At 46.0% G+C, this 26,896-nt stretch overlaps 2 protein-coding genes across 5 annotated transcripts in view; one reads left to right on the top strand and one right to left on the bottom strand.

The window, feature by feature from the left end:
• The window catches only part of vars1 (valyl-tRNA synthetase 1), a 95,452-nt gene extending 86,518 nt beyond the window's left edge, over positions 1–8,934 (top strand). For all 4 annotated transcript variants that reach the window (XM_059970956.1, XM_059970957.1, XM_059970959.1 and 1 more), the window contains 2 exons: positions 6,297–6,446; positions 7,138–8,934. In XM_059970956.1, the coding sequence (XP_059826939.1) occupies positions 6,297–6,446; positions 7,138–7,206 (219 nt within the window). In that variant the 3' untranslated portion in view covers positions 7,207–8,934. The remainder of the gene's footprint in view (positions 1–6,296; positions 6,447–7,137) is intronic.
• LOC132394615 (endogenous retrovirus group PABLB member 1 Env polyprotein-like) lies at positions 4–6,288 on the bottom strand. The gene is made up of 2 exons (XM_059970961.1): positions 2,235–6,288; positions 4–2,138 (listed from the first exon to the last, which is right to left on the bottom strand). Exons 1-2 carry the CDS (start codon positions 2,853–2,855, stop codon positions 1,782–1,784), a joined length of 978 nt encoding a protein of 325 aa, XP_059826944.1. The 5' UTR covers positions 2,856–6,288; the 3' UTR covers positions 4–1,781.
• Positions 8,935–26,896: the final 17,962 nt, after the last annotated feature.

The raw sequence follows: 26,896 nt of genomic DNA, 5'->3' as shown, positions 1-26,896 counted from the left end.
CCCTCGCGCTAATTTCAAACCGGTGTTTTCCCACAAGACGCGGCGAAACCGGATGTGACGTCATCACATGCCAATATATTTTACATGCAATGAATATACTTTAAACACTCCTAATTCTAACTAGAAAATACTATTGAATGAATTACTAAGCAAAAATATTATAAACTAAATAACTGTCGTAAAGACAGCACAGGAGTCCTTGTGCAGAATTCCCTAAAGGTTAACTTGCAGGTTGAGTCAGTGTTAAGGAAGGCAAATGTAACATTAACATTGATTCTGAGAGGACTGGAATCTAAGAAGATGATTGTAATGCTGAGCCTTTGTCAGGTCAGACCACACGTGGAGTATTGTGAGCTGTTCTGAGCCCCTGATCTGGCATTGGAGAGGGTCCAGAGGAGGTTCACGAGAATGATTTTGGGAATGAAATGGGAAGCATATGAGGAGTGTTTCATGGCTCTGGGCTTGTACTCATTGGGATACAGAAGAATGAGGGGGGGATCTCATTGAAACCTACCCAATACTGAAAAGGCGTAGACAGAGTGGACGTGGAGTGGGTGTTTCCTACAGTGGATAAGTGTAGACCAGAGGGCACAGCCTCAGAATGAATGAACTTCCATTTGGAACAGAGATGAGGAAGAATTTCTTTAGCCAGATGGTGGTGAATCTGCGGAATTCATTGCCATGGACAGCTGTGGAGGCCAAGTCATTGGGTATACTTCAAGTGGAGTTGATTGTTTCTTGATCAAAGATTATGGGGAGAATTCAGGAGAATTGGGTTGAGAGGGATAATAAATTGACGATGATAGAATGGCAGAGCAGATTCGATGGACTGAATGGCCTTTCTCTGCTCCTGTGTCTTATGGTATAAAAGGTCAGCACCCTCACCCGATCCTCCCACACCTCACCAGGTACAGGGCTCCTTTGTCCTCACCAACTACGCCATCTATCACCGACCACCTTGTATTTCTTCCACCCTTCCCCCCCCACCACCTTCCTCTGACTTCTCATCTTTTTCTGCAGTTCTCATGAAAGGTCTTGGTTTGAAACATTGACTATTTACTCTTTTCCACAGATGCTGCCTGGCCTGCTGAGTTTTACCAGCATTTTGTGTGTGTTGCCAACTGTTGTGATGGAAAATAACTGGTTCTTTGAGTCTCAACAGTAGAGGCCTGGACACACAGTTTTAATAATAAGGAATTTATTTACAAGGGGAAGTCGGGTCAACACAAGCAACTACAATATACAGGAAGCGGTGTGGGGACAGAGTACGGTTACACAAACAAAGAACAAGGGAAAAGCACTACGACAGCTATCCCCCTTGACCTTGGATTGCTGCGGCTCCCTTACCAGGACAAACGATAGACCTTCCCAAACATAAATCAATGCACTTACCTCCAATGAGGTGGTCTGTCAGAGAGGGCTAGCCAAGGCCAAGTCTCACCTTTTAAATCACGGGGCTGGGCGAGATAATCCAATTAAGGTGACCAATAATTTAAGTGTGCATTGATTAGTTGGGAGGGACCAAATGTTGATTGGCATGTGGTGTGTCCTCCGACCAGCCAGGTGGCAGTGCATCTGTCACATGGCCGGTATCTCTGGATACACTCCACCCCTCGGAAGTCGCACCACATAGCCAACACACATGAGAGGGTGAAACAAAATCGCATATACCAGAAATAACCAATTTTGAACAGCTAAGTAAATGCAGAGACACTCTTAATCAGCTGGCATGTGCAACATAGTATAGAAATGGCTATGATTACAAGAATGAGTGTGATGGATCAGTGAATGACAATTGTCCACCACCCCCCTAGGGACCCAAACGGCCACCAATTGCCCCATGAGGTGTTGTGCTGGAGGAGCTGGTCCCTTGATTTTTGAATTTTAGCCACCAAGTCCCGAATGTGAGTGATGTTGCTGGACTCACCAGGGATAAAGGTACAGCATTTCTTACCAACCATTGCACATGTTCCACCATCAGCAGCGAGTAGGTAGTCCAGTGCCATTCGGTTCTGCAGGGCGACCATCCTGACAGCTGTCAGTTCTGCTGCCGTTCGGGTGAGGGCATCCTCCGTGTGTTGCAGGGCCACTGCCGTCTCGTTGGCCAGAGTCTCGAGCACACTGGTCATCTGGATCACCTCCCGGGACAGCCGGGCCGTACCATCCTCCGTGTGTTGCAGGGCCACTGCCGTCTCGTTGGCCGGAGTCTCGAGCACACTGGTCATCTGGATCACCTCCCGGGACAGCCGGGCCGTACCATAACTGGGAAAGGCCATCATCCAGAACCTCTCTGCCTCTGTAATGGCCCTCTTGCCCCGGTGGCCGCTGTACGCCGGATGCTCCTCAAGGTCATTCAGGGGGTGGATGAAGGGCACCACATACGCTGGAAAGCAGCAGCTGTACCAGCTCGTGGGGAGCCACGGGTTGGCGCGGTGGCCGCAGATCCAGTGGGTCCCGTTTAGAGTCCAGGGAGCTCCCAGTTTAGCGGCATCGTCGGCAGTGGTCTCTGGGGCACCCGGGTACCAGTTTCGCTGACAGTTGCTGTGACCAACGGAAAAGTTAGAAGTGTGCGCATTGCGGAGTCTGCACCAGCATTCGTTAGGTCTACTCAGTGGCTGTGGAATAACTCTGAGGGTGGGGACTCGGGTGGACGTCTTTTTGTAAGTAGTCTTCCCCCTGCAATGCTCCTTCCACAGGGCATATAGGTTGGGGGTGGGGATGCCATCTATCTGGTTACGATCCACCTTTGCACGCAGCAGGTCCGTGTACAGCTGCCTGCGTGTATATCTGAGAGGGATAGTGTCTCGGGCCCTTGTCTCGGTCTTCCGGACCTGCGTTGGTGCCCCCCTCTGCATATATTCTAATCCCTCCAGGAGGGTGATGGCGTCCTGTACAGTCCCGTACAGTCCTACCGCTAGCTGGTGCCATGAGGGGCAGGATTACCGACTTCAGATCGGGGCGTGCGGTAGTGACCAAGTATCCCGGTAGGGCACCGGTCACTCGTGTGTTTTCAAGGAAGTTACGGTCGCAGGCACTTTGATAGATGCAGTTGACCAGTGCCCATTCCCTGATAACCCGGGTGCCCTCACTGACTGTACCCCATTGCGGGCGCCCGTGTAGATCCCACTGGGATAGTGTGGGATAGCGAGCTCGTACCGCGGTCACTACCCGATCCCACAGGGTATTGCTGTCGCGGATTTCTACTTGTGGCGCCCGCAGCGCATTGTTTATGCTCTGCCGGTCAGAGAGGCTTCCCAGGGCGCTTGCCTCCTGATGGGAGAGGCTGAGGTTGGGCCCCCCCTCGTCCCACAGCCAGAGCAGCCAGGCCGTGAGGTGCTCGCCTGGTTGTTGGTGGTAGCGATCCGCCAGTTGGGTCAGTTCCTTGGGGGAGAAGTCCCGGGTCTCCGTGGTATTGGAGTGACTGGGGAAGGTCCGGCCGTCTCCCCCTCGTTCCCTTCCTTCCTGCAGTGAACCTGGGACCGCATGGTGACGGGTCGGGCATGTTGGAGGTCGGGTGAGAAGGGGGAAGGGTGGTTGTGGGACCTTGGTTCCTTGGGCACCCCCTCATCGTCGCTATTCAGCCAGATGTCCCCATCGCCCAGCCATGCGTCCAGCTTGTCGCCACACTGGACTGAGGCTCGAATCTTTAATGGGTCCGGCTGCCAGCCAGACTGACGGGCTGCCCTGGCCTGCTGAAGTTTTATGAGGTGACAGGCAAGTTCAGTTCCCCTAACTTCAAGGTCATTGTCTCGGGCCTGGGCAGCCTGTGCTGCTTCCTTCAGTGTGCAACAACGCTGACTGAGGTCTTCAATTTCCCTGTCCTTCCGACCACACAAGTGCTCCAGGTAATTCTAACCTGGCGTCTCAGCAGGGACGCAAACAACCAGAAGGCACCCCTTGGACTCCCCTTGGCTTTGGGGAACCCTGATTCCTTCAGGAGGGAGACCACATGAAGGCCCAGCTTCTCTCCACGGGGCTCTAACTGCTCAGACCAGTCCACTGGTTTTCCGTGGTCTGCCGGCATGCTGGCCAGACTCTCAAATCCCTCCCTTTCATCAGCCCACCCGGGGATCTTATCCTGGGAGCCTGCACTGGCTTTCTTCCCCTTATTCCAGAACATTATCCCCTGTGCTTGTGTCCAGCCAAAACCTACGAGACCCTGCTCCGCAGCGCAAAAAGTTGTGATGGAAAATAACTGGTTCTTTGAGTCTCAACAGTAGAGGCCTGGACACACACAGTTTTAATAATAAGGAATTTATTTACAAGGGGAAGTCAGGTCAACACAAGCAACTACAATACACAGGAAGCGGTGTGGGGACAGGGTACGGTTACACAAACAAAGAACAAGGGAAAAGCACTACGACAGCTATCCCCCTTGACCTTGGATAGCTGCGGCTCCCTTACCAGGACAAATGATAGACCTTCCCAAACATAAATCAATGCACTTACCTCCAATGAGGTGGTCTGTAAGATAGGGCAAGGAAGGCCAAGTCTCACCTTTTAAATCATGGGGCTGGGTGCGATAATCCAATTAAGGTGACCAATAATTTAGGTGTGCATTGATTAGTTGGGAGGGACCAAATGTTGATTGGCATGTGGTGTGTCCTCCGATCAGCCAGGTGGCAGTGCGTCTGTCACGTGGCCGGTATCTCTGGATACACCAACTAAACTAATCTCTTCCACCTACGCAATGTCATCTTCCATTATCCTCGCATTCATGTAAACGGTACGTTTTTGGAAGGTGTGTGAAAACCAGAGTGCCCGGATAAAACCCACGCAGTGACAGGGAGAACGTACAAGCTCCTAATAGAGAGCTGTGGGAATTGAACACCGATTGCTGAACATTGACTCTGTAACAGTGTTACACTATTTACTACGTTACCATCCATCTGCATCAGGAAGCACTTTTGCCAGGACTGTCATTGATCTGGATGGCAGCTCAACATCCCTCCCCAGTCTTGACCAGGAGATTTAGCGGGTGGGCAATGCATACTGTCTTATCAAACCAAAAACTGAAGTAATATATTGAAAAAAAGATTACATTGAAAGATATCTTGTACCATGTATAAACATGGGAGGTGGTGGCAATCCAGAGTAACAGACCCAAAATCACTGTTACAATAAGAATCTCTTAAATAGTCTAAAAAATGAACAAAATATTGAGCTGATATACAAGCGATTCTGCAGATGGTGGAAATCCAAAGCAACAGACAAAATTCTGGAGGAACTCAGCAGGTCAGGCAGCATCTATGGAGAGGAATACAGACTTGAAATTTCAGACGAAGGCTGGTCCAGATGAAGGGTCTCAGCAAGAAACTTCGACTCATTATTCCTTTCCATAGATACCCCCTGACCTGCTGAATTCCTTTCCCACTTTGTGGACTTTCACACAGTGCTAGAGCAGGGGTTCCCAACCTTTTTTATGCCATGGACACCTACCAGTAACTGAGGGGTTGGTGAACCCCAAGTAGTGATCCCTGATCCTAGAGAAACAACTCTCACACGTTGTGTGGTTGGATCATGTGTCTTCTGAGGCAAGGAAGGAGAAACATCGAAGCCTCATTGGAACTGTTTCTGACTCAGGTTAAACCACAGGGTTCATACAGTTCTGATCTTGTGTCGGAGGGAGAACATGACAGCACACAGGAGATGAATGGAGGGTGGTAACATTACAGCTTTGAGGAGACAGTGTGCAGCCTGGGTGTATTTTCTCTCAGTGATAGTCAAAGTCTCTAATTGGAGGGATGTTGGAGAGTCAGGGGCCAGGGACTGTCAGTTCAGAGGCAACCTGTCCTGGGTTTATACTCCTGTCTGTGTGACTGGTTGGGTAGGTGGGTGCAAAAGAGGTTAGTTTTGCTGTTGTCTTGTTTTTCTCTTGTTGTTGTTGTGAACATTGTGGGCAGGCTATGTTGTCGCTGCCTCCAATAGATGTAACTTCCAGCAGCCCACAAACACGCCTTCAGGATGGGGTCGGAAAGGGAACTGGAGCACTTGGGGAAGGGGCAATTCAGGAGTTTTTAATTTCTGGGAGAGAACCGAGCAAGTGTGTGGTGGGATGAAATAAATGAAGGTGTGGGCAGGTACACGTTAACCTCAACATCCGGCTGCCCCCACTGTTATACAGACACCACTCTTCATTACTGTCACATGTACAGTGAAAGGATGTTGTTTGCCTTCTGTACAAACAGATAATTTCATATCTTGAGTTCATACAAAGGAGAACAGGATGCAGAATATAGTGAGCTAATCTTTCAGTCTGAAACTGTTTCCATTTTCTTTTGCCTTTTGTTTAAAAGGGACTAATTGATGCGGAAAAGGAGGTCACAAAACTCAGGACCAAGCAGGGAGAGGTTCAGAAGCAGATTGCGAAACTCAGGGAGAAAATGTCCAAAGCTGACTACAGCACCAAAGTGCCTCAGAAAATCCAGGACATGGAGGTGGAGAAGGTGAGGAGGGTGAATCTGAAAGTAGTTTGTGCCCAGGGTCTGTTGGAGGCTTCATACGCAGGTTAAGCTTTTCGATCTGGTCTGCAGTGATCGAGGGGGGTGTGGCCATCTCTCACACTGGACCCAGTGGGTGGACCCACTCAGTCTATGATTCATGGGACGTGTCTGTCAGCTGAAGGCAGTCACTGGCTGAATGTTCTCAGAGATAGAACCCCACCCCACCCCACCCCACAGACTCTGCACATTAGGAATGTAAGTTTTGTGTTTGTGGTCTGTGCCAAAACAGTTCTGTATCTGACTTGTGTTGAACTCACCCTGGGAGCATGTGATGGGACTTTATAGAGAGAGCTTCACTCTGTATCTGATCTGTGTTGTTTTTACACTGGGAGTGTGCGGAGAGAGCTTTGCACAGTGTACCTAACCTGGAGTGTGATGGAGAAGTGCAGAGAGAGATCTTCTCTCACAAAACTCGGCTGGGATTGTGTTTAACCTGTTTTAAATCCAGAGCTGATATGAAGGAATCCTGAGGTGAGGGTGGGGGGTGTGTGGTTGGACAATAAGTCAGTCATGATCCTGTTCGAATGATGGGATGTGGTAGAGGGGCTGAGCTTCCTGCAGTCTCTCCACCTCACCTGAACATTATTGTGCAGTGCATCCTGAGCTGGATTTGATTTTCTCCTTTCCTTCCCAGTTGAAGCAAAGCGAAACTGAACTGCAGAAGGTGGAAGAGGCCATGAGGAACTTTGAGAAGATGATCTGACCTGCTGAGTGAAGCAGGGAGGGTGCCAGGGATTTTAACCGCTCTCCTGTGACGCAAATGCCTGAAGGATGGTGTGGCCCTTCTTTGCACCAGACCTGACTCTCCGGGTACAGACCCAGCTCTGGTGTGGATGGGTTGGTGATGGGTGACATGAAGTGCCTGCTGTCTCACTCCTTTCCATTCGGTCCCATTTGTGTGCCAATCCCCACCGTTCTCTCATCTATCGGTGACAGAGGTTGGTTCGTTTCCACCTCAGAGGGAATTCCCTGCACTCACTCATTCCCCCTGTCCCTCTGAGAGTGGCATGCTTTCTCTCTCTCTCCACCCCAACTCTTCCTGTTTTTCTCTCTCTTTCACTCTCTTCCTCTTCTTCTCTCTCCCTTTTTCTTTCTTTCTCCCTCTCTCTGTCATTACTTCCCCGTTGTTTTCCTGAGCTCTCCCTCTTTCCGATTTCTCCCTTCAATCTTTCACCTTCACTTTCATGTTGCTTTTCCTCAGTGCCTCTGTTTCTCTCTTTCACTTTCTGTCTCGTTCATTTCTCCAAGTTGTTGTTTGTCCAACTTTTCCTCCCTCTCCTAATTCTCCGTCCCCTATCCCCTTTCCATCTCCTCGTTTATTGAGGCCATGCAGCCCTGCAGACAGACCTTGTGTCTGTCTCCTAACCAGCCCAACACAAACTCTCGGCAAACTTGTGCCCTCCTGTTCTCTTCTCCCTCTCACTCTTACTCGAGATGGTCTCACCTTAAGGTTTCAGACTTCACCGGAATGATCTGCTGTTGGGATTTATTGTGACCGATGGGCAGGCTGAGCTCATTTGAAGAAGGGGGAGAAGGGAAGCAACAAGCTTCAGTAGCTAATGGACATGGGGAAGAGGGGGCTTCAGGTAGTTGCCATGTGAGGTGGGGGTGGAGGAACTGATTAGCTGTCAATCATTGTTCTAGTTGTCTGGGAATGGGGGGTGTCAGGTTCAAACCCGGGTCTGGAGCTGTGATGCAGCGTCTCCAGCCACTGTGCCACTGAACCACCAGGCATCTTTCAGAGGGGTGGGCTTGGATTTCAGCTGCCCCCTTCAGTTTATCCAGATGATGGCTTGTGGCCCAAGGCCCAGCTGCCATCCGTTCCCCTGGGAGTTTGCAGAAAATCTTTTGCAGGTGATCTCACCTTGTACTGACAAGATGGAATCTACTTCCAGTGCCGGCATTCTCCCAGTGTCCAAGTCCAGGTTTTGGGATCTCCACTGCTGTGGAGTTGGGAAAGGATTTACGTTCTGCTGTATGTCACAAGGCAGTGCTAAGAAGAAAAAAAACTGAATATTGAATGAAGGACTCCCTCACGTCGATCTGTCTTGGCATCATTAACTGACTGTCCAGTGTTGCAGTGAGTTACAGCCACATCAGTCTGGGACAATCTCCACGTTGTTCTGGTTGTATAGGATGTCAATTCAGTTATTCCCATCTTGTTCCCCCCCCCCCCCCCCCACCGCCAACCCCTGATCCTTTTACCCCCACCTGCTGTCCTGTTTACTTGCTCCTTCCCAGCAGTCATTCACCCTCCTCCCAATGTGCATTGGCGCACACTGGCCATTTCCCCACCCCACCCCTCTCCTCCACCTCCCAATTTAGAGCTGGAATGAGTCTAAATAAAAAAAAGTTTTTGTTTTCTTGCAAGAATGTTGGCTTGTTTGGAGTTTTCAATCTGTTACCAACTATAAACTTGAGTTGCTTTGTATTGGTTCTGCTGATGTGATTATTATTCTAATTTGTAGAGTAAACATTTGTTAACTGGTAACATTTGTTGCAACAATGGGTTTGACAAGATGATCACAAACAAGATAGAACCTGCAGATGCTGGAAATCCAAGCAACACACACAAGATGATAGTGGAAGTAGGCAGGCCAGGCAGCAACTTTGGAAAAAAGGTACATTCGCCATTTTGGGTACAGTCCTGCCAAAGGGTCTCGGCCTGAAACGTTGACTGAACTTTTTCCCATAGATGTTGCCTGGCCCACTGTGTTTCTTCAGCATTTTGTGTGTGTTACTTGGCCAGATGATATTGATAATGCAAATCTCTGCCAGTTCAATAGTTTGAATCACTTTGCCTCGTGAAAAACAAGTGATTAAAATACAATTTGTAATAGCCTTAATGTGACCAAAGAAAAAATAATTCTCTTTCAAAGGGCGTTGTTAATGTGAAGTAATGAAGATTGAGATGGGTGGGAGAGGGAATTGAAAGGTATGAGGAAATGCCTGTAATTTTCTTCGCTGAAGATCATCACCTCGTCGTGGTGGGGAGGCCTGTGAGTTCCTGAGATCTCGACAGCGATGCATTCTGGACCTTAGCTCCTGGTAGGGCCACCCATGGCGATACAGTCAAAGGCAAAGGGTCCAGTCAAAGGGCAATCCAACCAGGAGCTCAACAGTGGAGTTGGTGGAAGATGAGGACATGTCACAATGGCAGTGGACATCACACTGGAGGAAGGCTGCAGCATAAAGGATCCCTGGCCGTCTTGCATTCCACGCCACTGGGCCCTGATCCTGATCTGTCAAAGCCTGTATGGTGGTTGCCCATGTATCAGCCTCCCCACACTAAACAAAATCACACACCGATCTCTCAATTATGGGAACAATCCCTTGGGAGAACAGCACACTCTAACTGAGTGATTACTCCATTGCAACTTTTTAGATAAGTGACCCAGGACTCATTTCCTGCAAACCTTTAAGTCCCTGCACTGTCTAATGTTGCCCTGTTGGTTTTGGAGCAGTTGCCTATAGTCTGTGCAAGCAATTTCTTCAGTGAGATTATAAACGGCATAACATCCCACTTAAGTGTGCTAGTAATTCACGTTAAGTCAATTGGATGGGTAGATGAATAAGAAAGATTTAGAAGAATGCTATCCAAACATGGACACGTGGGACTAGGTGGGATTGGCATCTTGGTTGGCATGGAGCAAATGGGTGGATGGCCCTGTATCTATGACTCTGAGGGGATCGTGGAGGGCTGGATGTGAGGAGAATGTTTCCTTGCGGGAGAATTGAGATTGAGGACAGGGCTGGAGGAAGGAATCTGTTTTGAAATGAGCTTGCCCATTTAGGAGAAAAAGATGTATTATTTTTCTCTGAGTCTTTAGAGCTCCTCCCTCAGGGAGAACGTAAGTAGAGTCTGAAGAACTTTTAAGGTTGAGGGAAAGGGAACATGAGTAATGACTCCAGCTCAGTGAATGAGCAGGAGATGGACTTGTGAGATATACCACGATCACCTTAAAATTATGCCCTCACTTATTAGCCATTTCTGCCTTTGGAAAAAGTCTCTGGCTGTCCACTCTGTCAATGCCTTTTATTACCTTGTACACCTCTATCAAGTCACCTCTCAGACTCCTCTCCACAGAGAAAAGACCGAACTCACTCAACCCATCCTTACTATAAATGCTCCCTAATCCAGGCAGGATTCTGGTAAATATTTTCTGCACTCTCTCTGAAGTTTCTGCATCCTTCCTATAATCATGTGACCAGATGTGAACACAATAGTCCATGTGTTGCCCAACCAGAATTTATAGAACTGCATTCTTGCCTGTGGCTCTGGAATTCAGCCCCCTGAGTAATGAAGACCAATACATCATACAGCTTCAACTCTGAGAGATCTGTGGACCTCTGCATAAAGACCATAAGACAGTATATAGGAATATAGACAGTATATAGACATTTATAGGAACAGATTTGGGCCATCAAGTCTGCTTTGCCATTTCATCATGGCTGATCCAATTTTCCTCTCAGCACCAATCTTCTGCCTTCTCCCCATATCCCTTCATGCCCTGACCAATCAGGAATCTATCACCATCTGCCTTAAATAAAGACCTGTCCTCCATAAATCCCATGCATTCACGACCCTCTGAAGAAGTTATTCCTCTTCTTTGTTCTGAAAGGATCCCTCTCTATTCCGAAGCCATCTTTGCTGGTCTTAGATTCCATCACTATAGGAAATATTCTCTCCACATGTATCCAGGCCTTTCACCATTCGATAGGTTTCAATGAGATCACTCCTCATTCTTCTGAATTCCAGTGAATACTGGCCCAAAGCCATCAAACACTCTTCATGTGACACGCTGTTTAACCCTGGGATCATTTCTGTGAACCTCCTTTGCACCCTCTCCTGTTTCAGCACATCTTTTCTCAGATGAGGAGCCCAAAAGTGCTCACAATTCTCCAAGTGAGGCCTCACCAGTACTTTATAAAGTCTTATCATCACATGCTTGTTTTAATATTCTAGTCCATCCAATCACAAGGTGATCAGAATGGATGTGAAACGGATTCTCTCCTCTCAGACGCTGTTTGACCTGCTGAGGATTTTTAGCCCTGTGTTTGAGGTCAGAAATGTTACTTTTGTGCAAGTGTTCAAAATGACTTGGCGGCCTTGGGAGATGAGGCGAGGTTGGCGAAGAGCAACAGTGCTCAGTGATTAGAGAACAGAGATTTCAGAGAGCTGGCAGCAGGACCATGGTGAGTTTTTTTTTCTTTACTAGTTGCTGGGAGGTGGGAGAGGTATTGTAATGATCAGTGAATCTACCAGAGAAAGCAGTTTGGATTCACTGCTCTCCTCTCCTCGACGTCCCACCACATTTTTCGCTTCACTCCAGACTTCCATCACACGCAGTGTTTGTTCCAAAGCTTGCTGGACCCTCTCCACAGCCGATAGAGGTATGCATGTCTCCTGAACCCGGCAAATTTCCCACCAGTCAAATTTTCTGTCTACCCTTCTTTCAGACCGAGTCCTTATCCTGGGTATTTTAGTGTGGCCCATTCCTTCCGGGTTTGGAGAATCGCTTACCCCCATTTGCGTTTGCGCTAAAACCCACACCCCCATCAACAGAGCTCGACATTTTAGGTCCCTGCGTTTATTTTTAACCCCTTCTCCCGCGATTTCGCTGTTTCCCGTGGCCAAGAGCAGTTGGCAACGCTCCCACCCCCACCTGGACTCAGCCGAGCAATGGTTCATTAGGTGGCAAGTGCTGGCTGGGCCTGATACTGGAATCGGCCGTCCAGCAGCTGTCCGATCAGCGCCCAGTTCTCGTTGCCTTCAAGTTCCTGGGTGTCAAGATCTCGGAGGATCTGACCCGGTCCCAAAATAGGCAAGATTTATTAGGAGTTTGAAGAGATTTGCATGTCAACAAATACATTCAAAAACTTCTATAGTGTACCGTGGAGAGCATTCTGACAGGGTGCATCACTGTCTGGTATGGAGGGGCTACTGCACAGGACCGAAAGGAGCTGCAGAAGGTGGTAAATCTCGTCAGCTCCATCTTGGGTACTAGCCTACAAAGTACCCAGGACATCTTTAGGGAACGTTGTCTCAGAAAGGCAGCGTCCATTAAGAACTTCAGCACCCAGGGCATGCCCTTTTCTCACTGTTACCATCAGGTCGGAGAATCAGAATCCTGAAGGGCCACACTCAGCGATTCAGAAACAGCTTCTTCCCCTCTGCCATCTGATCTCTAAATGGACATAGATTTTTTGGACAACCGTATACAGTATTTCTGGTTTTACACGTTTTTAAAAATCGATGCAATATACGTAATTGATTTACTTTTTTACTTATTATTTAAAAAAATATTATTTATTATTCTCTGCTAGGTTATGTTTTGCATTGAACTGCTGCTGCTAAGTTAACAAATTTCACTTCACGTGCCGGTGATAAACCTGATTCTGATTCTCCAGCTGCTCGATCCACCGTCTTTTCCTTGACACTTCCCATGGAGCAGAAATGCGAGTGGGCGGCGCCATTTTCCGCCCCTTTTCTCATGTAATGGCGTATGTTGGGGGTCGGGCACATTGTATTTCAACCTTTGAAACGCAGTGTGCGGCGATTGAAGGTTGTCAGGGGATTTCTCCCAGCTGCTTCTCAAAGACTTCACTGCCGTATGTTCTTTGGTCATACAAATTCGAGAGACTATTCATCCCATCTATATTCGGCTTTCCATCAAAGCACGGCTGATCGAATTGAAATCTCAACTCCGCATTTTTGCTTATCGTAATCTTTTAAGCCACGCCCAACCCCTGTTTATCAGTAATCTTGCTCTGTTTTAGAAATATTGAAGGAATTCCCTTTCCAGCGCCTTTTGTAGAGAGATTTCAAAAACCAAAATCTCAGCAGAAACATCTCATTATCCTCAGGTCTTCCGCTCTATATTCTCACAAGAGAATCATCCCTCCATATTAAACTTCGTAAAATCGCTCCCGCTCTTAAATGCTTCTGTCGAGTCTCTGATGTTTTCTCTCGATTCCTGTCTCTTTCTCTATCTCCATCTCTATTTCTCTGTCTTTCCATCTCTCTCCCTGCATCTCGCCATTTCTCTCTTTCCACCTCCCCATCTCTCTCTCTCCTCATCTCTCTGTCCACCACGTGCTCTCATCGTCTCCACCCCCCCCCCGGCCTCCCCTTCCCCACTGCCCTCTCCACATCTCCACCTCTCCCCATCTCCACCCTCCCCATCTCCCTCTCCACCTCTCCCCATCTCCACCCTCTCCCCCATCTTCACCTCTCCCCATCTCCACACCTCCCCATCTCCAATTCTCCACCTCTCCCTCATCTCCCTCTCCCCTATTTTCACCTCTCGCTCATCACCTCTCCCCTATCTCCACACCTCCCCATCTCCAACTCTCCACCTCTCCCTCATCTCCCTTTCGCACCATCTCTACCTCTTCCTCATCTCCCTCTCCCTTATCTCCACACCTCCCCATCTCCACCTCTCGCTCATCTCCACCTCTCACTCATCTCCACCTCTTCCCATCTCCACCTCTTCCCATCTCCACCTCTCCCCATCTCCACCCTCCCCATCTCCAACTCTCCACCTCTCCCCATCTCCAACTCTCCACCTCTCCCCCATCTCCACCACTCCCCATCTCCACACCTCCCCACCTCTCCCCCATCTCCACCACTCCCCATCTCCACACCTCCCCATCTCCAACTCTCCCTCATCTCCACCTCACCCTCGTTTCCCTCTCGCCCCATCTCCACCTCACCCCCATCTCCACACCTCCCCATTCCAACTCTCCGCCTCTCCCCATCTCCACCTCTCCCTCACCTCCACCTCCAGCTCTCCCGCATCTCCTTCTCGTCCATCTCCACCTCTTTCCCCAACTCCTTCTCGCCCCATCTACACCTCTACCCCATATACCTCCCTTGTGCTGTTTCTCTCTTCCTGTCTCACTCTTATCTTCAGGAATGCTGAAGGTGTACACTCAGCGATTCAGGAACAGCTTATTCCCCTTTCCCATCCAACATCTAAATGGACATTGAACCCATAAACACCACCTTACTCCATTTTTCATTTCTGTTTTTTTCTCCCACTGCCGTAACTATTTAATATATATATTTACTGAAATTCGGTGTTTTCTCTATGTATCATGTACGTACTTCATTGTACGCTGCTGTAAAATTAACATATTTCATGAAATATGCCAGTGATATTAAACCTGATTCTGATAACAATCTCTGATGAATGGAATAGAGACCCCGATGATACTCTCAGCGGTCCTCGCAGTCCTTTGTAGGGACTCGTGGACAGATTCCCGAACCAGACGGTGATGCAGCTGGTTAGAACACTCAAATTTCAAAGTTCAAGTTCAAAGTACATATATTATCAATGTATACACTGTACAACCTTGAGATTTGACTTCTTGCAGACGGCCACAAAACGAAAAAAAAATACAACAGAACGAATTAAGGAAGAACTCCATAAGTAGGGCACCGAGTAGTGCGGTGGAACAAAGGGATCAGGGTCCATAACGCATTGAAAGTGGTGGCATAGATGGACAGACAGACGTACTTTATTGATCCCGAGGGAAATTGGGTCGCACCAACCAAGGATAGTGTAGAAATATAGCAATATAAAACCATAGATAATTAAATAATAATAAGTAAATTATGCCAAGTGGAAATAAGTCCAGGACCAGCCTATTGGCTCAGGGTGTCTGACACTCCGACGGAGGAGTTGTAAAGTTTGATGGCCACAGGTAGGAATGACTTCCTATGCTGCTCAGTGTTACATCTCGGTGGAATGAGTCTCTGGCTTAATGTACTCCTGTGTCTAACCAGTACATTATGGAGTGGATGTGAGACATTGTCCAAGATGCCATGCAACTTGGATAGCATCCTCTTTTCAGACACCACCGTCAGAGAGTCCAGTTCCGCCCCTACAACATCACTGGCCTTATGAGTGAGTTCATTGATTCTGCTGGTGTCTGCTACCCTCAGCCTGCTGCCCCAGCACACAACAGCAAACATGATAGCACTGGCCACCACAGACTAGTAGAACATCCTCAGCATCGTCCGGCAGATGTTAAAGGACCTCAGTCTCCTCAGGAAATAGAGACGGCTCTGACCCTTCTTGTAGGCCGTCTCAGTGTTCTTTGACCAGTTTATTGTCAATTCGATAGATAGGGTTGTTAAGAAAGCTTTTGGCACGCTGTCCTTCATAAATCAAATTACTGAGTGTAGGAGATGGGTTGATGTTTTGAAGATGTGTAAGACGTGAAGACGTAAGATGTGAAGATGTGAGGCCTAATTAGGATCATTGTGTGCAGTTGTCAACAGGAAAGAAGTAAATAAGATTGAAAAACTACAGAGAAAAATTACAAAGGATGTTGCTTTCATAAGCTTCCTTTTACAAACTGTGAAAGCAGAGTGAGGACGAATAACCGAAGCGATTCTCCCGCCTGCTGGCCGCACAGGGCAGTGCACCTTCTCCAGAGTCCCCCAGTTCTCGCTTTCACCCCTGAACTGAGGTGACTGGTGTGGCGAATATGGGAACTGCAGTGTAGGATTTGTATAATGCGTAGGTAACGGCTGACGATGAATCGAGTGGAGAAGGTCTGTTTCTGAGTTGCATTTTGTATTTTAAAAATAAACTTTATTCATAATAAAGTATGTAGAGAAGACAAAACATGGGAGATAAAATGTTTTACATTCTTAGTTACATATGGTCAATATATTCACTCATGTTAACAGTATATAAACCATTGTCACTCAGGTTGCCCCGTGGATGATGCTCCATTTCAAGTTTTGAGGGCTTCGCAACTCGACTCAGCCCCTTCAAGAGCGGTACCGACATTGGCTGCAGTGACATTTACTGCGTCCCGAAGCTCGTCTTCATGCAGCCTGGAATATGATCGTCGGCAACATTCCCTAACGGATACCTCGCTGTGCTGGGAGACCAACAGGTTTCGGGCGGAACGAAGAGCGTCTCTCACTGAGTAGATGATCTTGCAGCAGTGTCGGTGCTGAATGACTCAATGACACTGAGATCACCGGAAACTGGAATATCAGCACTGAGGGCGGCAGCTTACATGTCCTGTGATGGGAGGCTAAAATATTGCAATCCTGGTCTTGCTTGAGGGTCCTGCGTTCTGTCATATTCCCTGTTGTGGAAGCAGGGAGTTGGGTTCAGAGTTGTACTGCTGAGGAGGGGTAGAGGGAATCGGAAGTGTGGACAGAGAGATCACTGGAGTGTTGGGAGGGCGTCACGTACAAATTTGGAAGAGGTCGGATCAGACGGGTCATTAGGAGTTCGTCGTGGATTATGGGGGCATGTCTGGGAAGGTGAAATGCTGATGGACAAAATGGGGGAGGGGTTCAGTGATTTGTTTTGGCGACGGTCTGGTGATTGGGAATATCGTTCGGGATGTGGGCGCGTTACCAGGTGGATGACGGGTGAACCCGGAAGATAAAGCTCAGTCCCAGTGAATGGAGGAGATGTCAGACACGTGATTGGACGGGATTCGAAGTGATTGGGGACGGGGGGGGGGGGGTGTGCTGACAATCAATAAAGTGAAAGAAAACCCCCACGTGGAGAAAAGTAGACAGTCGGGACTCTCCAACCACTTCAGAAGTGAGATGGAGCCTCTACACCAATACCAAGGGAAGGCTTCGCTGCTGGAAGTTTTATTCGAGTCAAAGGAACGGATAGAGCCAATCGGATTCTCTTCCAGTGTCAGTGGCTGGTCCAGACTCTCCCGCTTGCTGTTGTCTAACACCTGCGTGATAGATGATAGGACGTTCGGGAGGCTGTGCACTCTGTGGCCTTTCGGTCATACAGACCGCTATAGAAAGACCAACAGATCCTCAGTAGGTCTGTCTGTGAGGATGCTACCGAGTATTTCCTCTTCCATAAGGCTGTGAATCACAGAACTCCCCCCACCCCCGGGAGACATTTGTTCTAAGAAATGTGAGCAGGTCTCATCCAGTTCCATGGAGCGGACCCGAGATCGGAAGATGCTCTTTGAGAATTCCGCGACCAAGTGCTGCCTTACACTCCCCCCTCAATCCACCGCGTTCACTGCAGTAGTCGCTGCAACTCTGTAAGGGGTGTAGGAGGATCTCAGTACAATCTCAGAGACAGAGACAGTGTTGGCCAAATGTCTTCAAATGTTACTCCAACAGTCAGAGGCGCTCAGCACAACCGTCTTCCCACATTCACTTGTTCAGAGTCCAACCAGACGGGCAGCTGAGGAGTTCCGAGAGAATATAACAAAAAGGCTTCAGATAATCTGTCTCACAAGCACCAAGCCTTCAGAAGAAAATCAAGATAAATTGTTCCACAGAACACAGGGGTGTTTCCACAGGCGAGATCCCAGACCAGACTTTACACAGTACAGCCGCAGGTCAGTAAATACACAGAGAACGAATAACTAACAGTTGATTTTGACAGAGACCGCACAAAGACTGAGCAACTGGTGGACGCAGCCACCAGCATTAATCACCTCTCAATCAGTCTCGGGTGTGTCTCGTACATCCTATTGAGATTCCTCCCAGTGATGAGGAGTGAGGATCCCCTCCCAGACAGATGACATCTTTGCTCTTGGAGGTGGCGGCGCCGCCTGCTGGGCGCATGAGGTGTTACATCCTGTTTGCAGTTTCCTCAGTTGTCTCTGACCCTGCCTTGCTGTCTGTCCCTTTGGGGACAATGAACTTCTTGATGTTTTCCTTGGTCATTTCCTACCCGTGAATAGGAATGAAAGGGTCATCGATGAAGCCGCTGGGGATGTTTGGGTCTCGGACACTGCCCTGAGGAGTTCCCGCAGAGATGTTCTGTGGCTGAGATGATTGGCTTCCAAACACCACAATCACCTTCTTTGTGCCGGGGATTGTTTCAGCCCCTGGAGGGGTTTCCCCGATTCCCATTGATTACCTAATTATTCCTTTTATTGCACCATTTGTTTTATAATTTATTGTGATTTTATGTCTTTGCATTGTACTCCTATTGCAAAATAACACATTTCAGATATATGACAGAGAAAATAAACCTGATTATTGGTTACATCAGCTTGCCTTAGCCGGGGAGTGGGGGTGGGTTGTGCAGTGAGGAGAAGCTCCCGCTATTAAAGACACCCAATGCTGTACATCTGAAATAACCTCTGGCAAACAAGTCTGGATCCAGGTGATCATGTGTGGCTTATCTATTAAGCCCGTTGGAACCGTTTCTACTGACAGGAGAAGGGGCAAAGGCGAGTTAATAGCCTTTGAGGGGGATGGACTCATCAGTCATTGTTCACAGCTCACCGAAAAGGAAATCTGATCTCAAAACCTCTGTTATCTTGCGACCGAACCACTCACGGGGAACCCTTCTGGAGAAAACTCCAGGCAAGATATCCAGAACTGGACTCCTTTTGTTGAGTTAAATACTGACTGGCAACTCCTGCGACGCCACTGGCGCTAAACTGTATTGGTCTACCGTCTTGTGGATTCGTCAGCCGCGTGGAGAGTGGGAGCTTACTGCATGGGCAACAGCTTGCTCTCCATATTGTACTGGCCTGGCTTGCGTAGACAGCTAGGACGCAATGTCCACGGACAATCCTGATCAACGGAGGGCCTGCTCTGATTTTGTTTTTGCAGATTAGTCAGGGGTCCAATAGACAATAGGTGCAGGAGTAGGCCATTCGGCCCTTCGAGACAGCACCGCCATTCACTGTGATCATGGCTGATCATCCACAATCAGTACCCCATTCCGGCCCTCTCCCCATATCCGTTTACCCCGCTATCTTTAAGAGCTCTATCTAACTCTTTCTTGAAAGCATCCAGAGACTTGGCCTCCACTGCCTTCTGAGGCAGAGCATTCCATAGATCCACAACTCTCTGGGTGAAAAAGAATTTCCTGAACTCTGTTCTAAATGGCCTACCCCTTATTCTTAAACTGTGGCCTCTGGTTCTGGACTCACCCATCAGCGGGAACATGTTTCCTGCCTCCAGCATGTCCAATCCCTTAATAATCTTATATGTTTCAATCAGATCCCCTCTCATCCTTCTAAATTCCAGTGTATACAAGCCCAGTCACTCCAATCTTTCAACATATGACAGTCCTGCCATTCCAGGAATTAACCTTGTGAACCTACGCTGCACTCCCTCAATAGCAAGAATGTCCTTCCTCAAATTTGGAGACCAAAACTGAACACCAGGTCTCACCAGGGCCCTGTACAGCTGCAGAAGGACCTCTTTACTCCTATACTCAACTCCCCTTGTTATAAAGGCCAGCATGCCATTAGCTTTCTTCACTGCCTGCTGTACCTGCATTCTTACTTTCAGTGACTGATGAACAAGGACACCTAGATCTCATTGTACTTCCCCGTTTCCTAACTTGATATCATTCAGATAGTAATCTGCCTTCCTGTTCTTGCCACCAAAGTGGATAACCTCACATTTATCCACATTAAACTGAATCTGCCATGCATCTGCCCACTCACCCAACCTGTCCAAGTCACCATGCATTCTCATAACATCCTCCTGACATTTCACACTGCCACCTAGCTTTGTGTCATCTGCAAATTTGCTAATGTACTTTTAATGCCTTCATCTAAATCATTAATGTATATTGTAAATAGCTGCGGTCTGAGCACTGAGCCTTTCAGTACCCCACTAGTCACTGCCTGCCATTCTGAAAAGGACCCGTTAATCCCTACTCTTTGTTTCCTGTCTGCCAACCAATTTTCTATCCATGTTAGTACCCTACCCCCAATACCATGTGCTCTAACTTTGCCCACTAATCTCCTATGTGGGACCTTATCAAAGGCTTTTTGAAAGTCCAGGTACACTACATCCACTGACTCTCCCTTGTCCATTTTCATAGTTACATCCTCAAAAAATTCCAGAATATTAATCAAGCATGACTTCACCTTCATAAATCCATGCTGACTTGGACCGATCCTGTTACTGCTATCCAAATGTGTCACTATTTCATCTTTTATAATTGACTCCAGCATCTTCCCCACCACTGATGTCAGGCTAACTGGTCTATAATTCCCTGTTTTCTCTCTCCCTCCCTTCTTAAAAAGTGGGATAACATTAGTTATCCTCCAATCCTCAGGAACTGATCCTGAAACTATAGAACATTGGAAAATAATTACCAATGCGTCCACTATTTCTAGGGCCAGCTCCTTAAGTACCCTAGGATGCAGACCATCAGACACTGGGGATTTATCAGCCTTCAGTCCCATCAGTCTACTCAACACCATTTTCTGCCTAATGTGAATTTCCTTCAGTTCCTCCATTACCCTAGGTCCTCTGGCCACTATTACATCTGGGAGATTGTGTCTTCCCTACTGAAGACAGATCCAAAGTACCTGTTCAACTCTTCTGCCATTTCTTTGTTCCCCATAATAAATTCACCCGTTTCTGCCTTCAAGGGCCCAACTTTGGTCTTAACTAATTTTTTCCTCTTCACATACCTAAAGAAGCTTTTACTATCCTCCTTTATATTCTTGGCCGGCTTACCTTTGCACTTCATCTTTTCTCCCCGTATTGCCTTTTTACTAATCTTCTGTTGCTCTTTAAAAGTTTCCCAATCCTCTGGCATAGAGTAGTACAGCACAGTACAGGCCCTTCGGCCCACAATGTTGTGTGGACCCTTAAACCCTGGCTCCCATATAGCCCCCACCTTAAATTCCTCCATATACCTGTCTGGTAGTCTCTTAAATTTCACTCGTGTATCTGCCTCCACCACTGACTCAGGCAGTGTATTCCACGTACCAATCACTCTCTGAGTGAAAAACCTTCCTCTAATATCCCCCCTGAACTTCTCACTACTTAACCTTAATACCATGTCCTCTTGTATTGAGCAGTGGTGCCCTGGCGAAGAGGCGCTGGCTGTACACTCTATCCATTCCTCTTAATTGCTGGACAGAAGGAACTATATCTAAAGGGAGTCACAAAACAAAAAAACATTTACAGAAATAACCTGAAACGTTGACAAATTTGTACAGTCTTTACAGCTTTCTGGTTATGGGAAGTTTTCAGAGTATTAATGTGTAGTTTGAAGTCTGACTTAAAAATATAAATGAAGGTTTCCTATTGCCAAAATTTGCTGGAAATTAACAAAAGATTTATGATAAAGAAATGATCCCTATGAGATTTGGTATTATTAGTAAACCCAAATAAAACATTTTCAAAACAAAAGTAAAATCCACATTAATATATTGATCTATAAATTGACAAACAGCAACACAATAAGTTTTAACATACTGTATTTACAATCCCAAAACAGATGAAATAAATCTTTTGGATATAAACCAGAAAAAGAACAGTTAATTTCAATATCAGAATTAAACCTTGTCAAATAAACATTGGATGGATAATATCTATGTATAATTTTAAAAGAAATTTTGTTAATTTTATTCCTGAATAAAAATGTATTAAATAAGCCTCAGATACTCCTAAACCTCAGATTCCCCAAGTGACTACTCCAAAAACTAGCAGCTGCAGGAATAGAAGTAATGTCTTTTTGAAACAAACTTCTAATACCTCTATTAGTTCCACTACAGAATGATGTATTTCTAAACAATATAATTACACCAGAAGGAATTGCATCTGTTTAACTAACAAAATATTATTATTAAACCAACCTTTATAAAACAAAGATTCATTATTATCAGTTATGTTGTGGTTATTCCGGATAAAATAACTATGAGGAGAAAAATTGTGTTTGTAAATCAAGACTAAGATAAAAGTATCTGCTTATGGAACTGAGATAAATGGAGAGGACCTTTGTCTATTTTGTAATTACATAAAAGAAAAAATAGCAAACCACCAACCTGGGAAAGGACAAAAGAAGGAATACAATTCCATATAGAAGTAGGACTACGTAAAAATTGTTTAATCCAATTAATTTTAAAAATATTATTAAGACTATCAAAATCAAGGAAATTTAGACCCCCCCATCATAACTATTCATGACAGCAGATTTTTTATATAGTGAACTTTGTTTTTCCATAAAAAATTAAACAACATGGTGTCTATCAATTTACAGATATTTTATCGACGTATAAGGGGAGAATTATGTATATAAGCCTAGAAAGACCTTATGCTTTACAAAGCAAAACCCGGCCTTTCAACGATAAGTCACTTTGAAGCCACTGGTTTAATCTTTTTTTGATTTTGTCTATAAGAGGTTGAAAATTATCCACACACCTTATGTATTCGTTTTAACAATAGTTATCCCCAAATATGTAACTTTGTCTTTTACTGGAATATTACTAATTACAGATTTATGTGCAACCTTTAAGAGGAAACAATTCACATTTGTGAATATTTAAATTGAGGCCTGAGGCTTTGAAACAAGCAGTAATACAACTTGAAGCCAATGAAATTTCAGAAACACCATTTAAAAAAAGAATCATATCATCTGCAACCTGACCTAATCAGAAAGTTGGAATTTGCACAGGAAATGCCTTTTTAGAGGACTCGACTTAATGGAATAGGCGAGCAGCTGAGCACATAAAAGGAATAAATAAGGTGAGACAGGACAACCTTGTCTCACCCCCTATTCGCATCAAACCTCGGTGAAGTCCCCAACTTTATAGAACTATTACCGTTTGTGTACAAAGCCTTAACCGGCTTACAAAATAATGGACCAAATCCAAATTTACCAAGAGCAGAGAAGATAAACTGACCTCAATAGTATGAAAAACTGTGTAAAAATCTAAAAACAGTATAAAACTATCATTTTGAACAAGATGAGGATAATCAATAAGATCTAAAACTAATCTTACATTATTAGAGATATGACGAGCCTTCATGAAACCTGACTGTGTTTCATCATTAATAAATGGTAAAACGACTTCCATTCTGTTAGCAAAGATTTGGGCCACAATTTTATAATCACTATTGAGAAGGCAAATAGGACACCAATTTTCGATAAATAATAACCTCAAGGATAAACTGAATGTTTTCACCCTGTGATGTATAATGTCCAGTCCTGTGCTTTCTCCTGCAGCCACATCTCGGTCATCACCCCCGGCATCTGTCTCCTCGCAACACAATATTCTCTCAACACCCTCAGTTTCATAGGATTAACGTAATAGTTGCTGTAAGTTTGCACTGAACCACTGTTTTACACCCTAGTCTGACTCCTTGGACCTCGAGCAATAAAGTAACAGGAGGGAATCAGCGGGTCTGATGGGATCTCCAGAGGGAAATCGACAGCCAACGTTTTGGGTCGAGATCTTTCATCCGAAACACTGACTATCTCGCTTTTCAGGAATTGTCCCTTTCAGTTCTGTCTTACAATAAACCAGCCTCTTCTCTCTTATATTCCGACCTTTTTACTGTGTTTCTGATCCCTCCCTGGTGTAGATATGGCTGCCTTGAACACTTGCACCAACATGACGTTCGCTCAACACACACAGAATGCTGGAGGATCTCAGCAGCCCAGGGAGCATCTATGGGAGAGAGTACAGTGGACATTTCAGGCCGAAACCCTTCAGCAGGACCGTTCATCACTGAGACCTGGCGCCTCTAGTGGACAGTCTCGGTACTGTAGGGATTCAGCTGCTCCCTGAAAGTGAAAGCATTCTGAATCAGGAAGTACCGAGAGCGAACATGGCTTTGAAAGGACAGGTCGAGAGTTTAACCGAGGAGGCAATTTGTCCCATCTGCCTGGATTTCTTCACCGAACCTGTCATTCTGGAGTGTGGACACAACTTCTGCCGCTCCTGCATCACACAGTGTTGGGAAAGGGGGGAGAGAAACTCCTGTCCGGAATGTAGAGAGGAGATTGCGGACCGCACCCTCAAGGTCAATCGGGCTTTGGCAAATATGTCTGAGAAAGTTCGAAAACTAAACCTGAATCCGAAAGAGAAGGAGAGTAAACTTCACTGCGAGGAACATGAGGAAGAACTGAAGCTGTTTTGTGAGACGGACAAGACACTGATCTGCCTGATCTGTGCGACTGCGCGGGAACACAAGTCTCACAACTTCATGCCGGTTAAAGAAGCCGTTCAAGTCTACAAGGTAAAAACAAACCACTTCCGCTCGTCTGTTTCTGTTGTGCCATGTATTGTGTCCAATCTATTCACTCTTTAATTCCCAGGATCGGGTTAAATCTTCCTTCGACTCTCTCACAAAAAACAAAGCGGACTTCGAGGAAATGGAACAGCAACAGAAGGAGAAGATTTCCGGAGTTCGGGTGAGGCTTCTGAGCTGAATTTCTGATGTTGTCGTGTAGATTTGTTCCCTTCAGTGTAGGATAGCTGAGTATCGCAGATCCAGTGACCTGGGCTCAATCTGACATCTGGTGCTGTCTGTGTGGAGTTTGCATGTTCTCCCTGTGATCACGACAGTTTCAGATACATCTCAGAGACATGTTCTTTGAATGGTTAATTGGTTCCTGTAATTAACCCTATTTACTACTTCAAACATGACCCTCAGCAATGTTCTGTGGGCCGCTGACGAAACTTATATTATTTCATCTGAATTACTCTCACTGCAAACTGTAGTCTGAAATTTCCTTTTAAGCAACGTAGTATCAAACGTTTTAATTAATTTGTAATTTTTCTATCTTCTGATGCACTCCGTGTCAAACATGCAATTCTGTCATGTTTAAGTGGATGAAGGTTCATGGTCATGGCCAAAAGAGAGGGAGGAGGGGAGCATTTTAAGCCAGGCAGAAACACAGAGTCATAGAGGCTGAGAGTCATTGAGAAGTACAACACAGAAACAGGCCATTTGGCCCATCTACTCCATAATGAGTCAATTTATACTGTCTACTCACATTGACCTGTACCTGGACCATAACCCTACATATCCCTACTATCTATGTATCTGTCCAAACTCTCTTAAACATTGAATCAAGCTCGCATGGAACACTTGTGCTGGCAGCTCATTCCACACTCTCACAACCCTCTGACTGATTTAGTTTCCCCTCATTATCCCCTTAAACTTCTCACCTTTCACCCTTAAACCATGACCTCTCTTTGTATTCTCACCCAAACTCAGTGGAAGAAGCCTCCTTGGATTTACCCCATCTATACCTCTCATAATTTAATTACTTCTATCAAATCCCCTCCGAATCTTCTCCATTCTGAAGAATACAGTCCTAACCTGTTCAATATTTCCTGAGAACTCAGGGTCTCCAGACCCTGCAGCATCCTTGTAAACTTTCTCTGTACTCTTTCAGCCTTGTTGACATCTTTCCTGGAGATAGGTGACCAAAACTACACACAATACTCCAAATTAGGCCACAACAATGTCTTACACAACTTCAACATAACATCCCATCTCCAGTACTCAGATCATTGATTTATGAAGGTGTATGTGACAAAAGCTTTCATTGGACCTTATCTATCTGGGACAGCACTTTCAATTAATTATGGGCTTGTATTCCCAGATCCCTTTGTTCTACCACACTCCTCAGTGACCTACCTTCACCATGTAGGACCTACCCTGGCTGGTCCAACTGAAGTGCAAAACCTTGTACTTGTCTGCGTTAGATTCCATCTGCCATTTTTCAGCCCATTTTCCAGCCGATGCAGGTCCCTCTGCAAGCAATGCCCTCCTCACTTTCCACTGCACTCCCAATCTTGCGGTCATCTGCAAATTTGCTGATCCAGTTAACCACATTAACACCCAGATCATTGATATAGAAGACAAACAACCAAAGACCCAGCACCAATCCCTGTGGCACACCACTGGTCACAGGCCTCCAGTCAGAGAGACAACACTCTACTACCATGCTCTGGCTTTTCTCACAAAGCCAATGTTTAATCCAATTTACCACCTCATCCTGAATGCTGAGTGACTGAACCTTCTTGATCAACCTCCCATGTGTGACCTTGTTAAATGCCTTTTTATTAATCTGGACAAACTACTAGAGAGCACAGAGCCAAGAAATGCAGAGATAGATAATTCTTTAGTGGAGCTCAACTCCATTGCCACCCAATTAGGCACTCGGGCTGGCCATGGAAAAAGGACCAAGAGGTAGCACAATGTATATTGGCTGCCCAGTAATATAAACAAAAGTTAGGTAAAGCCATGCCACCCTCTTTTTTAGATTTTTGGAGATAAACTTTATTAATTCTAGAGCGCTTGTTCTTCCACAGATATGACAAAATAATAGAGTTTAAGGAACCAAAAAAAGATTTAGGAATAAAAATTGGGATTGATTGAAATAAATATAAAAGTTTAGGGAGAACATACATTTTAACAACATTAATACGACCTACCAAAGACATAGATAGAAGTGACCATTGTAACAGACTCTGTTTTATAGTGTATGAAAAATTGGCAAAATTTTCATGAAAGAGATCTTTAAACTTCCTTGTGACTGTAATCCAAAGATAAGTAAATTGATTATGAACTACTTTAAAAGGGAGATCACGAAATGTTAATTCTTGTGCTTCTTTATTAATTGGGAAAAGTTCGCTCTTATGTAAAT

Source organism: Hypanus sabinus, chromosome 5 (genome assembly GCF_030144855.1).
Source record: "Hypanus sabinus isolate sHypSab1 chromosome 5, sHypSab1.hap1, whole genome shotgun sequence".
In the NCBI taxonomy this organism is placed as follows: Eukaryota; Metazoa; Chordata; class Chondrichthyes; order Myliobatiformes; family Dasyatidae; genus Hypanus; species Hypanus sabinus.
Note: the sequence above shows the minus strand (reverse complement) of the source record. Positions and strands in the feature narration are given on the sequence as shown.

Coding starts and splice junctions, on each gene's coding strand:
- LOC132394615 (XM_059970961.1), bottom strand. CDS start 2,855: ATGCAGAGGGGGGCACCAACGCAGGTCCGGAAGACCGAGACAAGGGCC. Junction 2,139..2,234: donor CGGCCCGGCTGTCCCGGGAG/GTGATCCAGATG, acceptor CTGTCCCGGGAG/GTGATCCAGATGACCAGTGT.